Genomic DNA, 18,867 nt, shown 5'->3' on the forward strand with positions numbered 1-18,867 from the left:
TTATCAACTGGATTGACACAACTTCCTGTAAAGGTTTTAGAAAGTTTACTTGTTTTATAGTAAACTGTTCTGTAGTTTTTATTGTTGTTCGGATCTCTCTTTGACTAGCACATGGCTGAAAAGCTTAATTATTTGAATCCACAGATTATTGTTTCATGTCTTTGAGTTTGAATTGATTCCTTCCCATCTCTGAAAATAAGTGATGAGATGACAGGATTGAGAACAGATTAACATGATTTCACCTATTTACTCGTGTCAAATCATAATCAAAGGTGGAAAGAAGGATACATTTCAAGTGTTGAAAAGGCACCTCTGTCAAAAGCTACAGTAAGTGGTAGATAACAGCATCAATCAGTGAATCTATGACCTTATTTGTTTAGAAAAGCTTGACTAAACTGCATATCCCTATAAAGAACTAACTGTGTGCATCCAAATTCTTATTGCCGATTCTGAGCATTGTAGTATACGTTTGTGTTTGTAGTTGCTGTATTGTTTTAAAACTTAACTCCAATTGCCTACCTGGATCAAATTACTCACTGTTCATGTTTTGTTTATACTGTTGAATGAAATAGGGAGATATTGAGATTCAGATTTTGTTAGGAAAATTGTACATGGTCATCAGGGAATGTCATTCAAGGAAAGCTTGCAGGTTTTTTTTGCTGAATATATGGCATGATCTTAAACTGACCTTACTCTCAACTAACAGACATAAAAGCCTTAACCCATGATGTTTCTTCAGTGTATGTTTTCATTTACACTTGACATCTGACCTGTGCCTTGACCTTGTTGAAATATGTTGTTATTGCACAGGCCACACAGTTACCAAAAGGTCTGTTTTTTAATAAAAGAGAGGCTACAAACATCAGGCCAAAATGTGTACCACCACCTAAATGGTCCTTTGTGCATTATTGCTTGTCCTTATGTATGCAATGTTTTCATATTAACATGGCCTTCTCTTTTTTAATGAGTTTATAATTGTTTTACATGATATGAAAAAATCTTGCTAACCTGATCAATCTTCAGGCAGCCTTGGTTTACTAGTTTGTTGTCTACCTTCACATTCTGCTGGTTGCCTACATCCTGCATTGTATCCCGATTGTCTGCAAATATGTTTTGAAAGGATTGTATATGTTGTTTATGTGAACAGAATACAGAATAACATTTTATTGCGGATGAGTTTGATACAGTATTTGCATGACGAAAAACAATACACAAGGACCAGAGGGGCCAAGCACACAAATCTGTGTATACGTCATATTACACTTGGTGTGTTCTTCGTACTCATGTTGTGCGGCGCTAGGAAGTTCGTCACAGTTTGCTTTTGGAATTGAGGCTCTCGAGCTGTATTTTCGCTTTAATTTCTCGTGTGGTTCAGAACTTGTTTGGGTTTAAATCCAGCTTAGAACTGCGAATGCAAATATCCGAATTGATAAACATATAATTGAGATTCTTGTTAATCGTTATTATTGTTCCGGAATTCGTTTAGACAGTGCAACTTGTGTCGAGATGAGTGTGGAGGCGTACGGGCCGAGCTCTCAAACCCTCACCTTCCTGGACACCGAGGAAGCGGAGCTGCTTGGAGCAGATACCCAGGGCTCGGAATACGAATTTACTGATTTCACCCTACCCAGTCAGACGCAAACTCAAGGACAAACCCAAAGCCAGTTGGACAATCAGGTAATAATAATGTTGCTGGCTAGCTTGCCTGCCACTGGGAAACGGGTATGGAGGCCAGCTAACGTTAGCTACACGTTAGCTAGCCATGCTAGTAGTAGCTTGCTTGCCACCCGCCTTAAGATAATCAACACGTAGCGATAAGCTAGTATGCTAAGTGCTAGCGTAAGTATGCTAACGTTAGCTAGAGCTAGCTGTACCGCGGTCAATGTTGCTAACAACAGAGATGGCTAACTTTAATTATCAAGTTGGGTAATTTTAAGGTTGACTTAATTTAAATGTTGAGCTATCAATTTAAACCAACATTGGCTAGCTAGCTACGATCCATTGCAAAGTGTTCATTTATTTTTAAAGAAATGTAATCCGAGTTAGAGTTAAGAAATTCTGTAGTGTTGTTTCCACCCTGTGTTTGATGTCTTGACAGTGCATTCATGGTTTATCTTTGTTGCTGTGCCTAAAACAATTTCCCTGTAATTATATCGACACAGGTGAACGGTCCTGATGATGGTCTTCACAATGGAGGTGTGGATGACTCTGTTGCTAAGGCAAGCCAACTTCTTGCTGAGCTGAACTTTGAAGAGGACGAAGAAGATACCTACTACACCAAAGACCTCCCACTGCATGCTTGCAGGTAAGGCAAAACCATTAATCACTTGGCTAGGCCAAGTATTATTATGGGCATATGTTTTCCAGCTGAGGTGCTTGACAAACTGGCATAGTTACATGGATGTTACATAGGTTTTTACAATAAATTTAAACGTAAAGTATGTATGTATTGTGCTCTGCTTTGATAAATGTGGAATATGTTAAAGGTTGTCATGGTTGTTTTTATCGCTGATCATAAAATGAAACTAATGTAAATATTTTGTATTGTATTATAGTTACTGTGGTATTCATGATCCTGCATGTGTGGTGTACTGCAACACGAGCAAGAAATGGTTCTGCAATGGACGCGGAAATACATCCGGCAGGTACCGTACCCAAATCCACTTGTGATCATGCGTCTGTGCGTTCACCCTGTCACGCGCGAAAGGTGGTTTGATTGGTCGTGCTCTTGATTCAGCCACATCGTGAACCACCTGGTGAGGGCGAAGTGCAAAGAGGTGACGCTGCACAAAGACGGGCCGCTGGGCGAGACGGTGCTGGAGTGCTACAACTGCGGCTGTCGCAACGTCTTCCTCCTGGGCTTCATCCCAGCCAAGGCGGACTCTGTGGTCGTGCTGCTGTGCAGGTACGTGTGGGCTGTGACACAATTATTAATAATAATCAGGGTTTCCCGCCGAAAATGTGTTAGTTAAGTTGGGGGGAGGGGGGGGGTAGTTTGTGCGATAGACTAATGCGGGGGGGGGGGCTAGTTTGTGCGATAGACAGAGAAGGGAGTCTGGCGTTGGTCACGGTTTGGAATGAAAGGGAGAAAACAGGACAGAGTAACACGGCGGATATCGCTATTAAAAAAAATTACGCCGTAGTTCAGGCGGCAGGCGTGTGTTGCTTAGGCGGCCGCCTTAACTGAAAAGTGCTGCGGGAAACCCTGATAATAATAATAATGCATATGTGGGTAGATGAAGGGAAGAATGGCCTCTGTTTTTGTTTTTTTGTGTTTAGGTACATAATGAAATAGTCCTATCAAGTTGTTATCTCCCATGGGACACCCCTCCTACTAATTCCCTTTTTTCTCTGATCATCCTTGTCCCCCACAACAGGCAGCCATGTGCCAGCCAGAGCAGTCTGAAGGACATCAACTGGGACAGCTCTCAGTGGCAGCCACTCATCCAGGACCGCTGCTTCCTGTCCTGGCTGGTAAAGATCCCCTCTGAGCAGGAGCAGCTGAGGGCTCGCCAGATCACCGCCCAGCAGATCAACAAGCTGGAAGAGCTCTGGAAGGTAGGCTTCAGAACCCCAAAATAGATGAGGCACGCTGTGTGATTTTAAAGGTCAGCGGTAGAGCATTTGTGTTCAGGTCGAGAGGTCACAGGTTCGAATCCCCACACTTTACATCGCTTTGGATGAAAGCGTCTTCAAAATATATAGATCATATGAACACACCATACTCATGATAAATACATCTCTGGAAGACTAATGTATGAATTAATTAACAGTTAAGGAGTAAGATTAATTGCAGTTTTTAAGTGGTGGGCAGCACTCCCATTGGTCCAAAGGCAAAACATCAAATGTAGAACACTAGTGATTTAAAAGGATCCAACTAAACCCTGCGTCTCCCTCAGGACAACCCCACAGCCACCCTGGAGGACCTGGAGAAGCCCGGGGTGGACGAGGAGCCCCAGCACGTGTTGCTGCGCTACGAGGACGCCTACCAGTACCAGAACATCTTCGGGCCCCTCGTCAAGCTGGAGGCTGACTACGACAAAAAGCTTAAAGAGTCCCAGGTACGTCGCCTTCCGATGCACTCTTTTCTGTTTGGAAGTTGTGTACTTTTGAGCCTGTTTCAGTTTGTTGGAGGATCTTGGAGTTCATGTGGGCCTTTTGTTGGCTTTTTTTAAAATAGCAAGCAGATTTTATTTTAAAAAGTGGAATACTAGGCAATTTATCCAAATTTATCACATCGTTCAAGGGACAGTGCATGTTCAAGGAAATGGAATACTGTTTGAACACAGCAGGGGTTGTTTTGCCTTGTGTTATTAGCTTTCTGCAGTCTGACTAATGCGTCCTATTTTCTTTCCCTTTGTTCTTCTCCACAGACCCAAGACAATATAACAGTCAGGTGGGACCTGGGACTGAATAAAAAGCGGATTGCTTATTTCACACTGCCCAAGACGGACTCAGGTGGTAATTCTTTCAACTTACTACTATCTGTGTACCAGTGGTTCTGATTTGCATAGAACCCCAACATCGCACGCATCCCATACCTGCATCCCCTGGTGGTGTGTTGGTGTTTGTTTGTGGTGGTGTTGTCACATACCGGTATTGTATATTGTCGCCTCATTCCAACCCTTATTTCATTTTCTGTTTTCACTTTCTATAATTTGGCATTGGAGCGGAGGGTTTCCTAACTTGTCTCTGCTCGCGGTGGGTTTGTCCTCCAGATATGCGCCTGATGCAGGGAGATGAGATTTGTCTGCGCTACAAAGGAGACCTGGCCCCTCTGTGGAAAGGCATCGGCCACGTGATCAAAGTCCCTGACAGTATCCTTTTACTTTCTGCAAGAACTCATAGTGAAGAGCTTGGCTCTTCACTATGATTTGTGCTTGCATGTTTCCACTTCTCTTTTACATTTCCATTTAGTCATTTAGCAGACGCTCTTATCCAGAGCGACTTACAGTAAGTACAGGGACATTCCCCCCGAGGCAAGTAGGGTTAAGTGCCTTGCCCAAGGACACAACGTCATCTGGCTCGGCCGGGAATTGAACTGGCAACCTTCTGATTACAAGCCCGCTTCCCGAACCGCTCAGCCACCTGACTCCCTCTTTTCCTTTTCTTGTGCCACCCTCTCAGCGTGGGCACGGTTTAGGGAGAAGGGACCATATCGCCACACACCCGGTGCCAAGTCAGGGTTGTAGTTTATAACACTGTTTAAGAATAGCCTCAGGGGGTCCTTTATGTTGTCAAGTTGAGATACACGCCACAGAAACATGCACATTTTGATGGTGACGAACATTGCAAGGTGGGGATGAAGGCCACCTCTTAAATCTTAAAGTGAGAAATTGCTATTTAAAATGGCCAGAATTCCATATTTAACTAGGAAGATGAGAAGGTTCTAGGCCCCTTAACTTGGACGTGGCCAAAACGTTCATTCCACCAGTTTTCATTACAGGTTATAACACACTGATAAAGGGACACCTTCCAGATACTCTGCTCCTTTTTCTGCCTTCACTACTATTAGCCACACTGTGCTGTTTCTACTCTAATTCCACAAAGAGGAAAGGCTATTTTGCTGTACTGATTTCCTTAGCACCCTTTGTGAAAGACTATGGAGATGAGATTGCTATTGAGTTGCGCAGCAGCGTCGGAGCCCCGGTGGAGATACCCCATAATTTCCAGGTGGATTTCGTCTGGAAGTCCACTTCCTTTGACAGGTATGCAAATGCACTCTGAACTCAATCCCCTGAGAAAACATAACGAGAAAGATATTGGCTTAAATCGATCGTTTGCTTTTGAAAGAGTCTCCCGAACGGTGGAATTGTCTTCTGCGTTCTTCCAGGATGCAGAGCGCCCTGAAGACGTTCGCCGTGGACGAGACGTCCGTCTCGGGCTACATCTATCACAAGCTGCTGGGCCACGAGGTGGAGGACGTCATCATCAAGTGTCAGCTGCCCAAGCGCTTCACTGCCCAGGGTCTCCCTGACCTCAACCACTCCCAGGTCAGTCCCACTGAACACTACGTTGGCGCTCAACACCTCCATTTTGAATACAAGACGAAGGTGACACATCACAAAAAATAGCAAGAAATGTCTTCTTTTAGTGGCTAAAGATAGGCTTGGTGTGAGGTTTGACTGCTATCTGGTTGTTTTCCTACGTGCCGTGGCTCGAGCTAAGGTTGACGTGTGTTTTGTTACAGGTGTATGCAGTGAAAACTGTGCTGCAGAGGCCCCTGAGCCTCATCCAGGGGCCCCCGGGCACAGGGAAGACTGTCACCTCTGCCACCATAGTGTACCACCTTGCCAGGCAGGGCAATGGGTAAGACCTAAGACCAGTAGTCCAGTAGGCACCTTCTTGACAGGATATCATGATTTATTGGTTTGTTGTTCTTCTCATAATGTATGCCTGCCTCATTAATTTTTTATAGCCAAGGATGCCGCCGTTAAATATACTTTTCTTAATAAAGAAGTTGGGGGGACAGATTTGTTGTTTTCAACACCATGTATAATGAGTTCATAACCCTCTGAATGGTTTGTTTGTTTTCTTTCATTTTAATGGTTTTTCCTGGGAGTTTGTCCGTGTCTTCCTTGAGTGTTTAGATCGGTTTAGCCCTCTGCGGCATTGCTTGTAAAAAAACAAAAACAAAAAAGTGCCGTACAAATGAATGACATTTACATGCATTATGACATGCATCAGACGCTTTTATCCAAAGCGACTTTCAAGAGAGAGCTATACAAAAGCGCATACGTCACTGATCATAACAACAAGATAGCACCAAAACATTGCGAGCAGCCAAAACATGAAGCATACATTGTGGAAAACCGAATAAGTGCCAAAGGGAAGAACCATAAGAGCAAGCAGTTAAACAAGTTACAACATGAAACTCCCCGCAAGAGTGTACCTGTAGAAAGAAATGTGATTGGGATGGTGTGCTGTGGTGCAGGCCGGTGCTGGTGTGTGCTCCCAGCAACATCGCCGTGGACCAGCTGACTGAGAAGATCCACCAGACGGGCCTGAAGGTGGTGCGGCTCTGCGCCAAGAGCAGGGAGGCCATCGACTCGCCCGTCTCTTTCCTGGCCCTCCACAACCAGATCAGCAACATGGACAGGTGCGAAACGCAGGCCTTATCACGTCTGTTAATTGTCTTTGTCTTCCAATTTGAGCCTTAATCAGGAAGCTTTTATTGAGGTAATTGAGTCAAGTGTCTTGACTCACTCACATTTCCATATCTCTGTCTCAGCATGTTAACCGTAGACTAGGGAAGAAAAAAAAGAGGGTACAATTGTCACAACATTTATCCCATTTTACCATCGTCATTTGCACAACCTAATTGAACCTTAATTTTTTTTTGATTGTGTACTAAACCCACTGTGCTTTGTGCCTGCTGCCCGCTGCAGTATGCCAGAGCTGCAGAAGCTCCAGCAGCTGAAGGATGAGACCGGAGAGCTGTCGTCCGCAGACGAGAAGCGCTACCGGGCCCTGAAGCGCACTGCGGAGCGGGAGCTGCTCATGGTGAGGACGGATTAGTCATTGTTTCTTCCCCCGCCAACGTGCCAGTTGGCAGCGATCTTTGTAACCATCTGTGTAGTCCTGTGTGGCTTTGGTTGTTTGTTTTTTATTTAGAAAAGGTTATAAGTAGTTTAAAAGATTGGAAGTTGGGGGACAGTGTAGGCTGAGGCCTAACCGTAGGGGGCCGGGTTTGAATCCGGCCTTGGCCCTTTGCTGCATGTCTTCCCCTCTCTCTCACAATCCCTGCCTTTCCTGTCACATTTCACTTACAAATTGTCCAATAAAGAATGAAAAATGCTAAATAATTACATCTTAAAAGAAGAAGAAAAAATCTGTGAAGATGCACCTGTCCAAGCTGCTGTACACATGGGTGGATAGGAAATACGAAACGTTTTCACTGGAGGCGTGCTGTGTCCAATGTTTGTTTTGTTTTTTTACTCACCACACGGTTCTCACACCCCCTCACTCCACCATCTTTCCTGTCTCCCTAGAATGCTGACGTGATCTGCTGCACTTGTGTGGGCGCCGGGGACCCCCGTCTGGCCAAGATGCAGTTCCGCTCCATCCTGATCGACGAGAGCACACAGGCCACGGAGCCTGAGTGCATGGTCCCCGTGGTGCTGGGGGCCAAACAGGTACACAGACTGATGCGTGCCTGCTCTGGACACACACGTCACAAACCATTTCCTCTGTGTCAGAAAGTCACAGACAGTCTGTGATGGACGCCAGCGTACTACAGAGAACCTTCTCCGCGTAGTTTAAGTCGTTTTCCCACAGTTGAATTAAATATCATCCCCTCCCGTCCTTAGCTCATCCTTGTGGGAGACCACTGCCAGCTGGGCCCGGTGGTCATGTGTAAGAAGGCGGCCAAAGCGGGCCTGTCCCAGTCCCTGTTTGAGCGTCTGGTGGTTTTGGGCATCAGGCCCATCCGTCTGCAGGTGCAGTACCGCATGCACCCGGCGCTCAGCGCCTTCCCCTCCAACATCTTCTACGAGGGCTCCCTGCAGAACGGAGTCACTGCTGGTGAGCAATGGGGAAGGTCCCACTCCTTTTAGAAAATCAATTTAGCTGAGGCTATGATGAAGTTGAATCTGCGTTCAGGGACTATGCTTTGAAATGTTGAGCATAGCTTCTATTAAATGTCTAGGTCCTCTACAAAAGTATTATAAATTATAATGTAAAGGATGTTCAGCAAAACCAACAAACTTGTTTCAACTAAAATTGATATGTGTAGTTTAAAAGGCATTTCATTTGTCACCCAAGTCAATACCTAAACTTCCACTGTTTCTCCTCTGCAGCGGACCGTATCAAGAAAGGTTTTGACTTCCAGTGGCCGCAGCCAGACAAGCCCATGTACTTCTATGTGACCCAAGGCCAGGAGGAAATTGCTAGCTCTGGAACTTCCTACCTGAACAGGCACGTCGATCGTTCAGTTGTTTTTTTGGTACAAAACACAACATTGAATTATTACGGTATTGATTTAACTCGTGGGGAATTTTGCCCTTACCGTGCAGGACTGAGGCAGCCAATGTGGAGAAGATCACCACCAGGCTACTGAAGGCGGGAGCCAAGCCTGACCAGATAGGCATCATCACCCCGTACGAGGGGCAGCGGTCCTACCTGGTCCAGTACATGCAGTTCAGCGGCTCTCTCCACACCAAACTCTACCAGGTACAGCTTTAACTGTGTGTTTGTGTGTTGTGAACATTTTCAAGATGCTTTTTAATCAGAAGTCAATGTTGATATAATAAACAGTATCGATGTGTCAACCACCTATTTAAATGACCTTTTATTCATTCAGGGGAAGCTTTTTTCGAAATCGACATGTGGAGTAGAAAATTAAGGGTTAAAAGTGCATAGAACTAAGAGTATTTTGGTGGTCAGAGGAAGAGTTGTTTATTTAGCCGGCATAATGCAAAGTAATCTCAGCAACCAGGCACGGTGCAACAATCATAATATCTGTGTTGTGTTCTCTATCACAGGAGGTTGAGATTGCCAGCGTTGATGCCTTCCAAGGCAGAGAGAAAGATTTCATCATCCTGTCTTGCGTCCGAGCCAACGAACACCAGGGAATCGGCTTCCTCAACGATCCGCGTCGACTGAACGTGGCTCTCACTCGAGCAAGGTAGCCACATGGAACTGGTCCTGGTTCACAATCTGTATGCGCACTAGGAGTTCTGTCATTAATGACTTGTGACTGTAGTGAATAAACCATGAGAAGAAAGTACTTTCATGCAGAAAAACGAGAGGATTTGCTAGACCTTGTAGTGAGTTTCCATTTAAAAAATCTAATGTATTTGTATATCCCTTTTTACAAGCAATGACACAGAGGGTTTCACATACGCACATAGAACTGCCCCTCAGCAAACCTAAACCCTCAAGGAAGACAAGGAAAAACTCCCAGAAAAACGAATTTGAGAAAAAACACCATCCCTATCCTAGGTTGTCTCATCGACTGGTTTGTTGACTGACACTGTGTGTGTGTTGTGTCCAGGTATGGTGTGATCATCGTGGGGAACCCCAAGGCCCTGTCCAAGCAGCCCCTGTGGAACCACCTGCTGAACTACTACAAGGAGCAGAAGGTGCTGGTGGAAGGACCCCTCAACAACCTGAGGGAGAGCCTCATGCAGTTCAGCAAGCCCCGCAAGCTGGTCAACACCATCAACCCTGTACGTATAACCCCCCTCACCCCCTTGATATATTCCTCCCTCCAACCAGCAATGTAATAATGACGAGTGTGACATATGTGTGGCTAGCAGATATGTGTTGCTCCCCAGGGAGGCCGTTTCATGAGCACTGCCATGTACGACGCCCGCGAGGCCCTCATCCCAGGGTCGGCCTACGACCGCAGCAGCGCAGGTCAGCCCAGTCGCCTCTCTGTTCAGTCTTTCGCTTTCAGATTTTGGAACGTTTTCCCCCTTTCTTTCTGTCAAGTATTTTTGGACAAATGTTCCAAACGTGCTAACGAAAGTCAATCTTCACTCTTAGGTGATTTAACTTACCAACTGAGACGTCAGTTGTCGTGTGTGTGTGTGTGTGTGTAATACGATCCTGTGGCGTTTCCTTTCCAGCGCGGGGTCCATCCAACATGTACTTCCAGACCCATGACCAGATAGGCATGATCGGAGCTGGGCCAGGTCACATGGGAGCCATGAACCTCCCCATCCCCTTCAACTTGGTGATGCCCCCCATGCCTCCACCAGGATATTTGGGTCAGACCAATGGTCCTGCAGCAGGTGAGGGAAAACGGATTTCCAGGAAAAGTTGTTGTTGCTTTCAATTCCAACATAACCCAGCATATCTTTCGACAAGGCGAGTGCTTCTCCTGACGCTCTGATTTGGTCTTTCCTGTATTTCCAGGTCGCGGGGCTCTGAAGGGCAAGGTCGGACGTGGCGGGCGCCAGAGGAACCGTGGCATGGGTAACCATGGCACCGGGCAGGGCAACGGGCCCAACAGCCAGGCCAGCCAGGACGGGGCCTCCCAGCCCTTCTCCCAGGGGCCCCTCACACAGGGCTACATATCCATGAGCCAGCCCTCACAGATGAGCCAGCCCGGCCTCTCCCAGCCTGAGCTGTCCCAGGTAACCACACCGCACACGCTTGCACCTCACTGCTTGGGAGTCAGGTGGCTGAGCGGTTAGGGAATCGGGCTAGTAATCAGAAGGTTGCCGGCTCCATTCCCGGCCGTGAATAATGACATTGTGTCCTTGGGCAAGGCACTTCACCCTAATTGCCTCGGGGGAATGTCCCTGTACTTACTGTAAGTCGCTCTGGATAAGAGCGTCTGCTAAATGACTAAATGTAAGGCCTTGGCCCATGTGGTACCATGTGGTTGTTTGGGCTCAAAGTGTCTGAAACATTACGCAGGGGTCAGTACTGAGATACTATAGCACTTGTGTCTTATCATAGACTTAATGTTATTTTCATTTCTTATTTTACAGGACAGTTACTTAGGCGATGAATTCAAATCCCAGATTGACGTGGCTTTGTCCCAAGACTCTACTTACCAGGGCGAGCGTGCATACCAACATGGTGGGGTGACTGGACTGTCACAGTACTAGAGTGTAAGTGCACTGGTTTTTGTTTTCATCTTTATGGCCAGAAGACATTGCGTTGGCGAACTGTACCGTAACATCTTGTTTGTTCTTTTCCCGTAGGTTGTTGGAAGAGGGGAGCTAGGCTTCAGCAGAGCTTAGTTCGTCAGCATTTTAATCTGGGTAATGATAAAAACAAAAAATGGATACCTGTTTTCCTCTGCTACAACTGAAGCACCACCGTGTGAAAGCAACAGGAGAGAGAAATCTACCAATCACGAGCAAGAGAGAGAAGAGGCGTCAGAGAACGTAAACAGACGGGCAGGAAGAGCGAGGACGAGCGGGGAGCAAGCGACCACCGCTGGAACACGGGGGACGTGGATGAGGGCAGGAAACGGACGAAGGCAGGAAACGGACGAAGGCAGGAGCTCAAGCTGCCGCAGGGGGAAGACGAAGAAGACCTGGCGGGGTCTCGCGCAGGGAAACGAAACGAGGAACACCTCCCAACGAAAGTGGCCCACCATCCCCTCCCCCTCCCCCCCCCCCCTCCCCCTCCAGACACCATCACTCCCGTCTCCACTCTCGCACCTCTGAGGGGAATGGTCTGCTCGGGAATAACTGGGGTAGGCCTAAGTTCTCAAGCAATTCGGTGAGTGTCCCACTCTTGAAAGGAGGAGAAGGGGATAAAACCGGGGAGGGGGTGTGGATCGCCGACAAGTAGGCAACGCAGGTAATCCTCACCTCAAAGTTGATTGGTTGTCCAGCCTGTTTGAAGTCCAGACTCATTTAGCATTCGATAGAAGTGAAAGCAGAGTGGTGGCTGTGTTCTCCTGGACCCGGGATCTCATCAGGGGGCCTCCGCAGCCTCCGCAGGAGCAGTCGAGGCCTCTCGTCATCGTTCAGCTTCTGAGTTGACACGGTTTCTGCGCTTAAAGTCTGATATTAAAGAACTTTGAATTTAAATGCCTTTGATTGCCTTGGGGAACCATTGGCTTTTTCAACAGGTCTTTAAAACAAAAAAAGGTGGTTGACTACAAGTCTATGGTGGAGTGGCATGGGGATTTCAGACGAAAGTTTCTCAAGATGTGAGCTGTGGATTAGAGTGATCCATAATCGTGAGACTGATATATATTTTTTTCTTTTTCGTTTTTTGAAGTACCTTTCTTATTGCAAAGCACAAAAGCAAAAAAAAAAAAAAAAAAAAAAAAAAAAATCTAACTATCAACAATGACCAGCATTGAATATAAGATAAAAACAAGGCCTGTTGTAATATTGGGCGGGACATTTTTGATGTTTTTATTTTATTTTTATGCTTTGTATGCTTAGCAACTGCTTTGAAGAAGGTCTTTATTTGGGGGCTGTGAGGGCCTCCCATGGGGAAATACTGGCTGTCTGTATGAATCAAACCCCAGTAAAGAAAAATATGTGAAAGGCAGATAATAGAACCTGTATAAGGCTACACATGCTTTTGTGACTGGTTAATTGAAAGAGGTAGACGCATACAAATACCAAACAGGTTGAAAAGGAAGGTGGCTGAAGGATGTGGTGAGACTAAAATAGCCAGTACTGCATGAGCCCCATAACCTCTAAAAGAGATTATTTAATCAGGAGTCATCAATTGTCACTCACGGTTGGGTGTTTTTGTATTGAGGCTACATGAAATGTACTTGTAGAAGATCTCACATCCATATGAGCCATTTCAAATAACATTGGACTGGTGCTGATTCCATAAGTTTATTGAAAAAGGATTTCTTACGTCATTCTCACGAGACGAATGAGTATCTGAACCGGTGCCTATAAGAACTCACTTATCTTCAGGTGTAAAAAAGCAGCACACACATGAATGTAAGGAAAAACCTATGCCAGCATATGTTAACCTCATAACCAATATTACCACACGAGGAATACAAAAACAAGCTCCATAGACCCCAGAGACGAACAGGCCGTTTTGTTGTGGTCTCTGTAGGGACGCACTGAGGGAAGCCACCTTCCTTCTCTGAGTTGGTATGAATCCTGGCTGGTTGAAGTGCTTTGCTTTGTGTACTTTTTATTTTGTGTTTTTAAAAACAATGTCGCCTTCCCTATAGTTGATCCCTCCTAGATGTTTTCCATCGTATCGGTATGGCTTTCTGAACACACCACACCTTCCCTTTTTGTGAATTATGTTTAACGTCAACCTTGAGCTCATTCTATTTTGCCCAGTGGAACTATTTGCTTCTGTGTGCCATGTCGTTTTGAGCTGGGTAGATTGTAGTCCCCTTTTTGTAGTTTTTACTGTTGTATTTTGTTTTGAGTAGCTTATTCAGTGATGAAGGGGACGAGGTAGAAGTTATGGTTTACTTTTTGTTCCAGATACTCCTTCAACTGTGGATGTTTCGGATTTGAGGGTTCAGTCTTTGTGTATCAGTTTTTAGAATGTTGTGTGCGGAACACCATGAGAATGTACTCATTTTACCACCTGCTTCCTTCCGTTTAAACTTCCACATAAAAAGGCCGCTAGCTTGATTTTAATTTCAGTGAATCCAAAACACACATTGTTTGACAATCATGCTGTCACATACTAGCTATATATAGTTGAACAGTGTGTTTAGAAGTAGTACGTTACAAGATTGTGATTTCCGTGTTCATGTTCTTTTGTGCAATTAATTCATTTTCCATTTCAGGCCTATAGTACCTATCACTCATTTGAAAACAATCCTACAGATAATATAACTATTTTCCTCTGGACCAAAAGAGATCCATGTTTTCTTTGCCAGAATGAGCTATAGTTGCCCAACACAGAATTAAATGAAAGGTTTGAAATGCAGGCAAGAACTGAAATTCTTTGCCAGTTTTAGGGAGGCTGCGATTGGCATCCACCTTACAGCCCTGAGTTAGAGTGCACACCCTAGATTAATTAGACACATTTCTGATAAGGGTACATGATTTGATCTTATTTGCAGTAAAGACTAATGAAGACGATTCACATTGGGATTCAATTCTTGTAAAACTGAACGCATCAATAAAGTTTGATTGTCACCAATTTGCCCATGTATTGTGATTTATTCAAACTACACAAGCCTAAAAGAGAAATACCAGAATATACTATGGCACCATAGGTGGAGAAATTAATTATCAAATATACAAAAATATACACACGTTCATTTACAACTAGGTGTTATGTGGACTTTGCAGACTTTTTCTTTTGGATATGTTTACTTTTCATCAGTTTCTTTTTCAACATTCCTTGTTGTTTCTGCTGAATTGTTTCTTGAATCCGCTCCTTAAATTTCCGTTTTTCACTACGGATCTTGTCCAATTCCGCCTTTCTTTTTGCCTCCAAGTCTGGATCCTGATCAAGAGGAATGTAAGTTAACACAATTGAAGAGAGCATTGGGTTGTACAGATAATTGTGAATGTGTCATATTTTCCTGAAAAGCCTCAAATCTGTCTAATCCATATCAAAACACTGGATAAATCATTGGAAGCTGCTATGTTTAACAGAACACGTACTTTCCCTTCCAGGATCATCTGTTTCCTTTTGTTGATCTCCTTCTTCTCATCGAAATCTGTAGACTCAAGTCTCTACACAAACACGGAAAAGAGAAACAGCACTTAATAGCAGTTACATATGAAGCCACACACTTATGTTGACACAATGATGTGAATGTATTTTCAGACGGGCCTTACGATTTCACACTCTCGTCTTGTCACGTTGACTTGGGTGAGGATCTTCAGCACATCTTTCTCTTCAACTGAATATTCACTCAGCTTAGTCTCTAAACCGACAAAAGTAGAACTCATGAAATGTGTACAGTTGCCGACTGTTGCTTAACATGCTGTGTGAGACATACTTTTAATATTGTTGATGGATATCACAAAACGCTAACCTTCCCATTTAATTAGATAGCTTAGATGATTGACGTAACAGTTAAGACCGAAGCCTTCATTTTAAGGTTCAAGACTTAATTGTTGACAGCTATGGTTGCTACAGAAGTATCCAACCAGCTTCCTCTGAACTGTGATAGAATGTTCTATATATTAGTCTATAGATGGATAGAAACAGCCTTACGAATCTGTTCCTCAATGGATTGGACCAGGTGGATGTCGTACTGAGTCACCAGAGTGATCGAGACGCCGTTCCTTCCTGCAGAGGAAACAGGAAGTTGTTATGCATATTTACTCATATGGGTAGTCGACATGTAAAAATACAGTAACCACAGAGCTCTGTTACCTGCTCTGGCTGTTCTTCCAACTCTGTGGATGTAGATTTTTGGCAGACCTGGAGTGTTGTGGTTGATGACGACCTGGACTGTTGGAATATCCAGACCCCTAGTCGTTTTTGAAATGGAAAAAATAGTTTCAAAAAGTCCATGTAGAAGAAGAAGGCTCGTCAGGTTTAGTACATATTTTCATGCAATCTTACCTGGCTGCCACATCTGTTGCAATGAGGATTTTGTAGACACTGGACTTGAACTTTGCTAGGTTGGTAAAACGTTGTTTCTTTGAAAAGAATAAGCACAACTTGTTAAATACATTTAGAAGACCTATTATCCATCTACACTGTATATAAATATGCAGTAGGTCTACGATTATCATTTTGCACATTCATTTTCACCGAATGTATGATATGAAGTTTTTTCTGTTAACGATTTACTTATCAAATATATCTGGTATTTTTCTAATATACGGTCACTTACCTGCTTCATCATAGAATGTAAGGAAATGGTGGGGAAGTTGAACTCGCGGAGCATCATTGTGAGTATTTGACAATTCCTATGGACAGATCACAGAACAAATCTTTCATTTGAACAAAAGGCTGTTTAAGAACATTTAATCTTCAGCACGTTTGTCATTTTAGTACAGACTAAAACAGTATGTGGCCCAAGAAGCTCATACTTGCAGGTGCTGGTGAAGATCATGATGGACCAATCATCATGCTCGTCTTGGAACTTCTGGATCAGGTACACCAGATAGGCGTCTTTCACTTTCTCTGGGGTTAGGATGTATCTCTGATCCAACTCTTCGACCGTGCGCGTCCTTAAAGAAAAACAAACTAGCTTTATCCCTTTATTCACAAACACTATACAAGTGGGTTCTGTGACTATTCCTTGAATCAAAGGTTTACTTATTAAATAAAATTCAAGTAATTTTTTACGAGTCATTAGCAGAGATTAGTTCAATAATATACTTACTCAGATTTGCTTTCCCAGAAGAAGGGCTCGTTCATGGCGATGCTTTTGAGCTCCTGCAGTGTGTCTGTGAGGGTGGCACTGAAGAGGAGAGTCTGGCGTTTGGCTGGCACAGCCCCCAGGATCACCTCCAGGTCCTTGGTGAAGTCTGTGCAGCCCTGCTCCAGCAGGCGATCCGCTTCATCCATGATCTGTCACAAAGAAACACTGTCAGGACCAGTTGAGGATCATGGTAACTACACCAGTAGTTAATTGAGGTCCCCAAATGTTTTATATTGAAACAATTGAGTGGTGTATTTAAACAACATTATAACTTTTCTGACAGTAATGTCTCAAATGTTCATATAAGTGTTTCTGTCGGTACACCTCAGTCAAACCAATAATAACACATGGATTGTTTATCCGTCTCAGACTCACCAGAAACCGGATCTTCTTGATGCTAAAGGTGTTGGAGCTTCGTATGTGGTCTGCCAGTCGTCCTGGTGTGGCTACAACAATGTGAGGCTTATTTGACAACTCCAAGGCTTGAGTGATCATGTCTGTTGGCAAAATAACATGGAAGTTTCAAACAGCTGTTTGACAGTCAAGGCTTAAGGTCGCTTGTGAGGTATCATCCTCTTTTCATAAAATCTTATAAGACATTACCCATTCCACCAACAATAATGCAATCCCTCAAGCCCAGCGGTTTGCCAAAGACTCTGAACTGCTCAGCAATCTGGTACGCCAACTCTCTGCAAACAATAACAAACAGTTCTTTTAATCGTAAATACGTAAAGCTAGTCATCTAGTTTCATTTAAACATAGTCTTATTTGGCTGATTATACTACTAGTCTAACAAGCCAGAGATCCACTGACCTGGTTGGCGTGAGCACGAGACAGAATATCCCAAAGGGATCCTCAGATAACTTCTGGAGCACTGGTAAAACAAACGCAGCAGTCTTTCCACTGCCAGTTTTTGCACAGCCCATCACATCCCGACCTAGAAGAAAACCATGAGAATCCACAAATATGTTCGTTATCTACTGACATAATTTCAAGAGGCTGTTAGGTCCAGTAATAAAATACAGCATTTTGTTTTAATAAAGTTTATAAAAAGATTAGCTAGCTGGCTAATAGTCTTACCTTCCAAAATTGGTGGCACACAATTCTCCTGGACGGGTGTTGGTTTACTGATCCCCAATTGTGTACATTGTTGTATCAACCAATTTGACAGCCCTAGAGAGGAAAACTCAGACATTTTTGCTAATTCTTACGTCCTCGACCAATTAATATACTACTAAGTAACTAGTTCAGATCGAAATGAAAATAAAAATGATCAGCGGTAGTCACATCCTCGTGTCGACTCTCAATAGGCGCATGCTGATGACGTCAGCCGAGCGTCCCATTTGCAATACTTGAGGCTCTAAAGCTCACTCATTAGTTGCTGCTGTAAGCAGGTGAATGAGGACTCATTAATACGATTATTAATACTTCTCAAAAATACAATTATCCTACAAAAGAAAAAAAATCTAATTTCAAAACGTCCTAATTAAATAGTATTTCTGGATGTTCCTCCCACTAAATTACTATGGAATGTGTATTGGCAAACATACCATTCTAGGAGTCTGATGTAAGTGATGTAACACGCCTACAGGAGTGAATACATCTGGGGAATAACTGAAAAATAGGAATTATAAGCGTGAATACAAACAAATAATTTGGGAAAGAATAGTAATGTAATGGTATTGATGACATTGTACAATTATCCATGTTCTAGTGTAGATCGTTGCCATTACCATCTCTGTGATTTTCCACTGTAGGCGTCACATGGGACTATATCAGCTGACGGCCTCCTATTCCTCATTGAGGTCAGGTCAGAGATGCTGGAGTACAGATCTATCTTTTTACAAATCAACTGTGTCTCCCATGTGGCCATGCATGCCAAATATAGGCCTAATTTAGGTCTATCATTATGGTAAGGTATCGCAACTATGTGTTTGATTAGATAACAACTTTTAAATTGCCTCAGCCTATTTACACATTATTTCATTTGAAACACACATGTGGATGGGTTAATGTACATTCATACACTGAACAACAGTCCCTACAGATTTGAACACAGCAGTCAAGGACTGAGATGAATGGTCTGAAATAGGCCAATGCACAGCATGATTAGTGCACGA

At 44.0% G+C, this 18,867-nt stretch overlaps 2 protein-coding genes across 5 annotated transcripts; one reads left to right on the top strand and one right to left on the bottom strand.

Annotated features, from left to right (window-relative positions):
• The first annotated feature begins 1,331 nt into the window (after positions 1 to 1,331).
• Positions 1,332 to 14,222, top strand: upf1 (UPF1 RNA helicase and ATPase). Of its 4 annotated transcripts, none has more exons than XM_067229537.1 (24): positions 1,332 to 1,677; positions 2,163 to 2,305; positions 2,556 to 2,645; positions 2,738 to 2,905; positions 3,378 to 3,558; positions 3,900 to 4,061; positions 4,374 to 4,461; positions 4,719 to 4,817; positions 5,585 to 5,708; positions 5,834 to 5,993; positions 6,191 to 6,309; positions 6,935 to 7,099; positions 7,389 to 7,503; positions 7,992 to 8,135; positions 8,310 to 8,523; positions 8,799 to 8,916; positions 9,015 to 9,171; positions 9,483 to 9,625; positions 9,995 to 10,169; positions 10,260 to 10,359; positions 10,572 to 10,736; positions 10,861 to 11,081; positions 11,442 to 11,564; positions 11,658 to 14,222. In XM_067229537.1, the coding sequence occupies exons 1-23, from the start codon at positions 1,507 to 1,509 to the stop codon at positions 11,559 to 11,561; spliced, it is 3,342 nt and encodes a 1,113-aa protein (XP_067085638.1). In that variant the 5' UTR covers positions 1,332 to 1,506; the 3' UTR covers positions 11,562 to 11,564; positions 11,658 to 14,222. The 4 variants fall into 4 exon arrangements, with proteins under 4 accessions (XP_067085638.1, XP_067085640.1, XP_067085639.1 ...); XM_067229539.1 differs by having other exon boundaries at positions 10,278 to 10,359; XM_067229538.1 differs by having other exon boundaries at positions 5,600 to 5,708.
• A 305-nt stretch (positions 14,223 to 14,527) lies between these two features.
• ddx49 (DEAD (Asp-Glu-Ala-Asp) box polypeptide 49) lies at positions 14,528 to 18,045 on the bottom strand. The gene is made up of 13 exons (XM_067229541.1): positions 17,828 to 18,045; positions 17,561 to 17,684; positions 17,351 to 17,436; positions 17,123 to 17,244; positions 16,709 to 16,896; positions 16,413 to 16,553; positions 16,214 to 16,289; positions 15,940 to 16,016; positions 15,748 to 15,845; positions 15,586 to 15,660; positions 15,204 to 15,292; positions 15,027 to 15,098; positions 14,528 to 14,865 (listed from the first exon to the last, which is right to left on the bottom strand). Exons 1-13 carry the CDS (start codon positions 17,940 to 17,942, stop codon positions 14,692 to 14,694), a joined length of 1,437 nt encoding a protein of 478 aa, XP_067085642.1. The 5' UTR covers positions 17,943 to 18,045; the 3' UTR covers positions 14,528 to 14,691.
• Between the last annotated feature and the right edge of the window lie 822 nt (positions 18,046 to 18,867).

This window comes from Osmerus mordax, chromosome 26 (assembly GCF_038355195.1).
Source record: "Osmerus mordax isolate fOsmMor3 chromosome 26, fOsmMor3.pri, whole genome shotgun sequence".
In the NCBI taxonomy this organism is placed as follows: Eukaryota; Metazoa; Chordata; class Actinopteri; order Osmeriformes; family Osmeridae; genus Osmerus; species Osmerus mordax.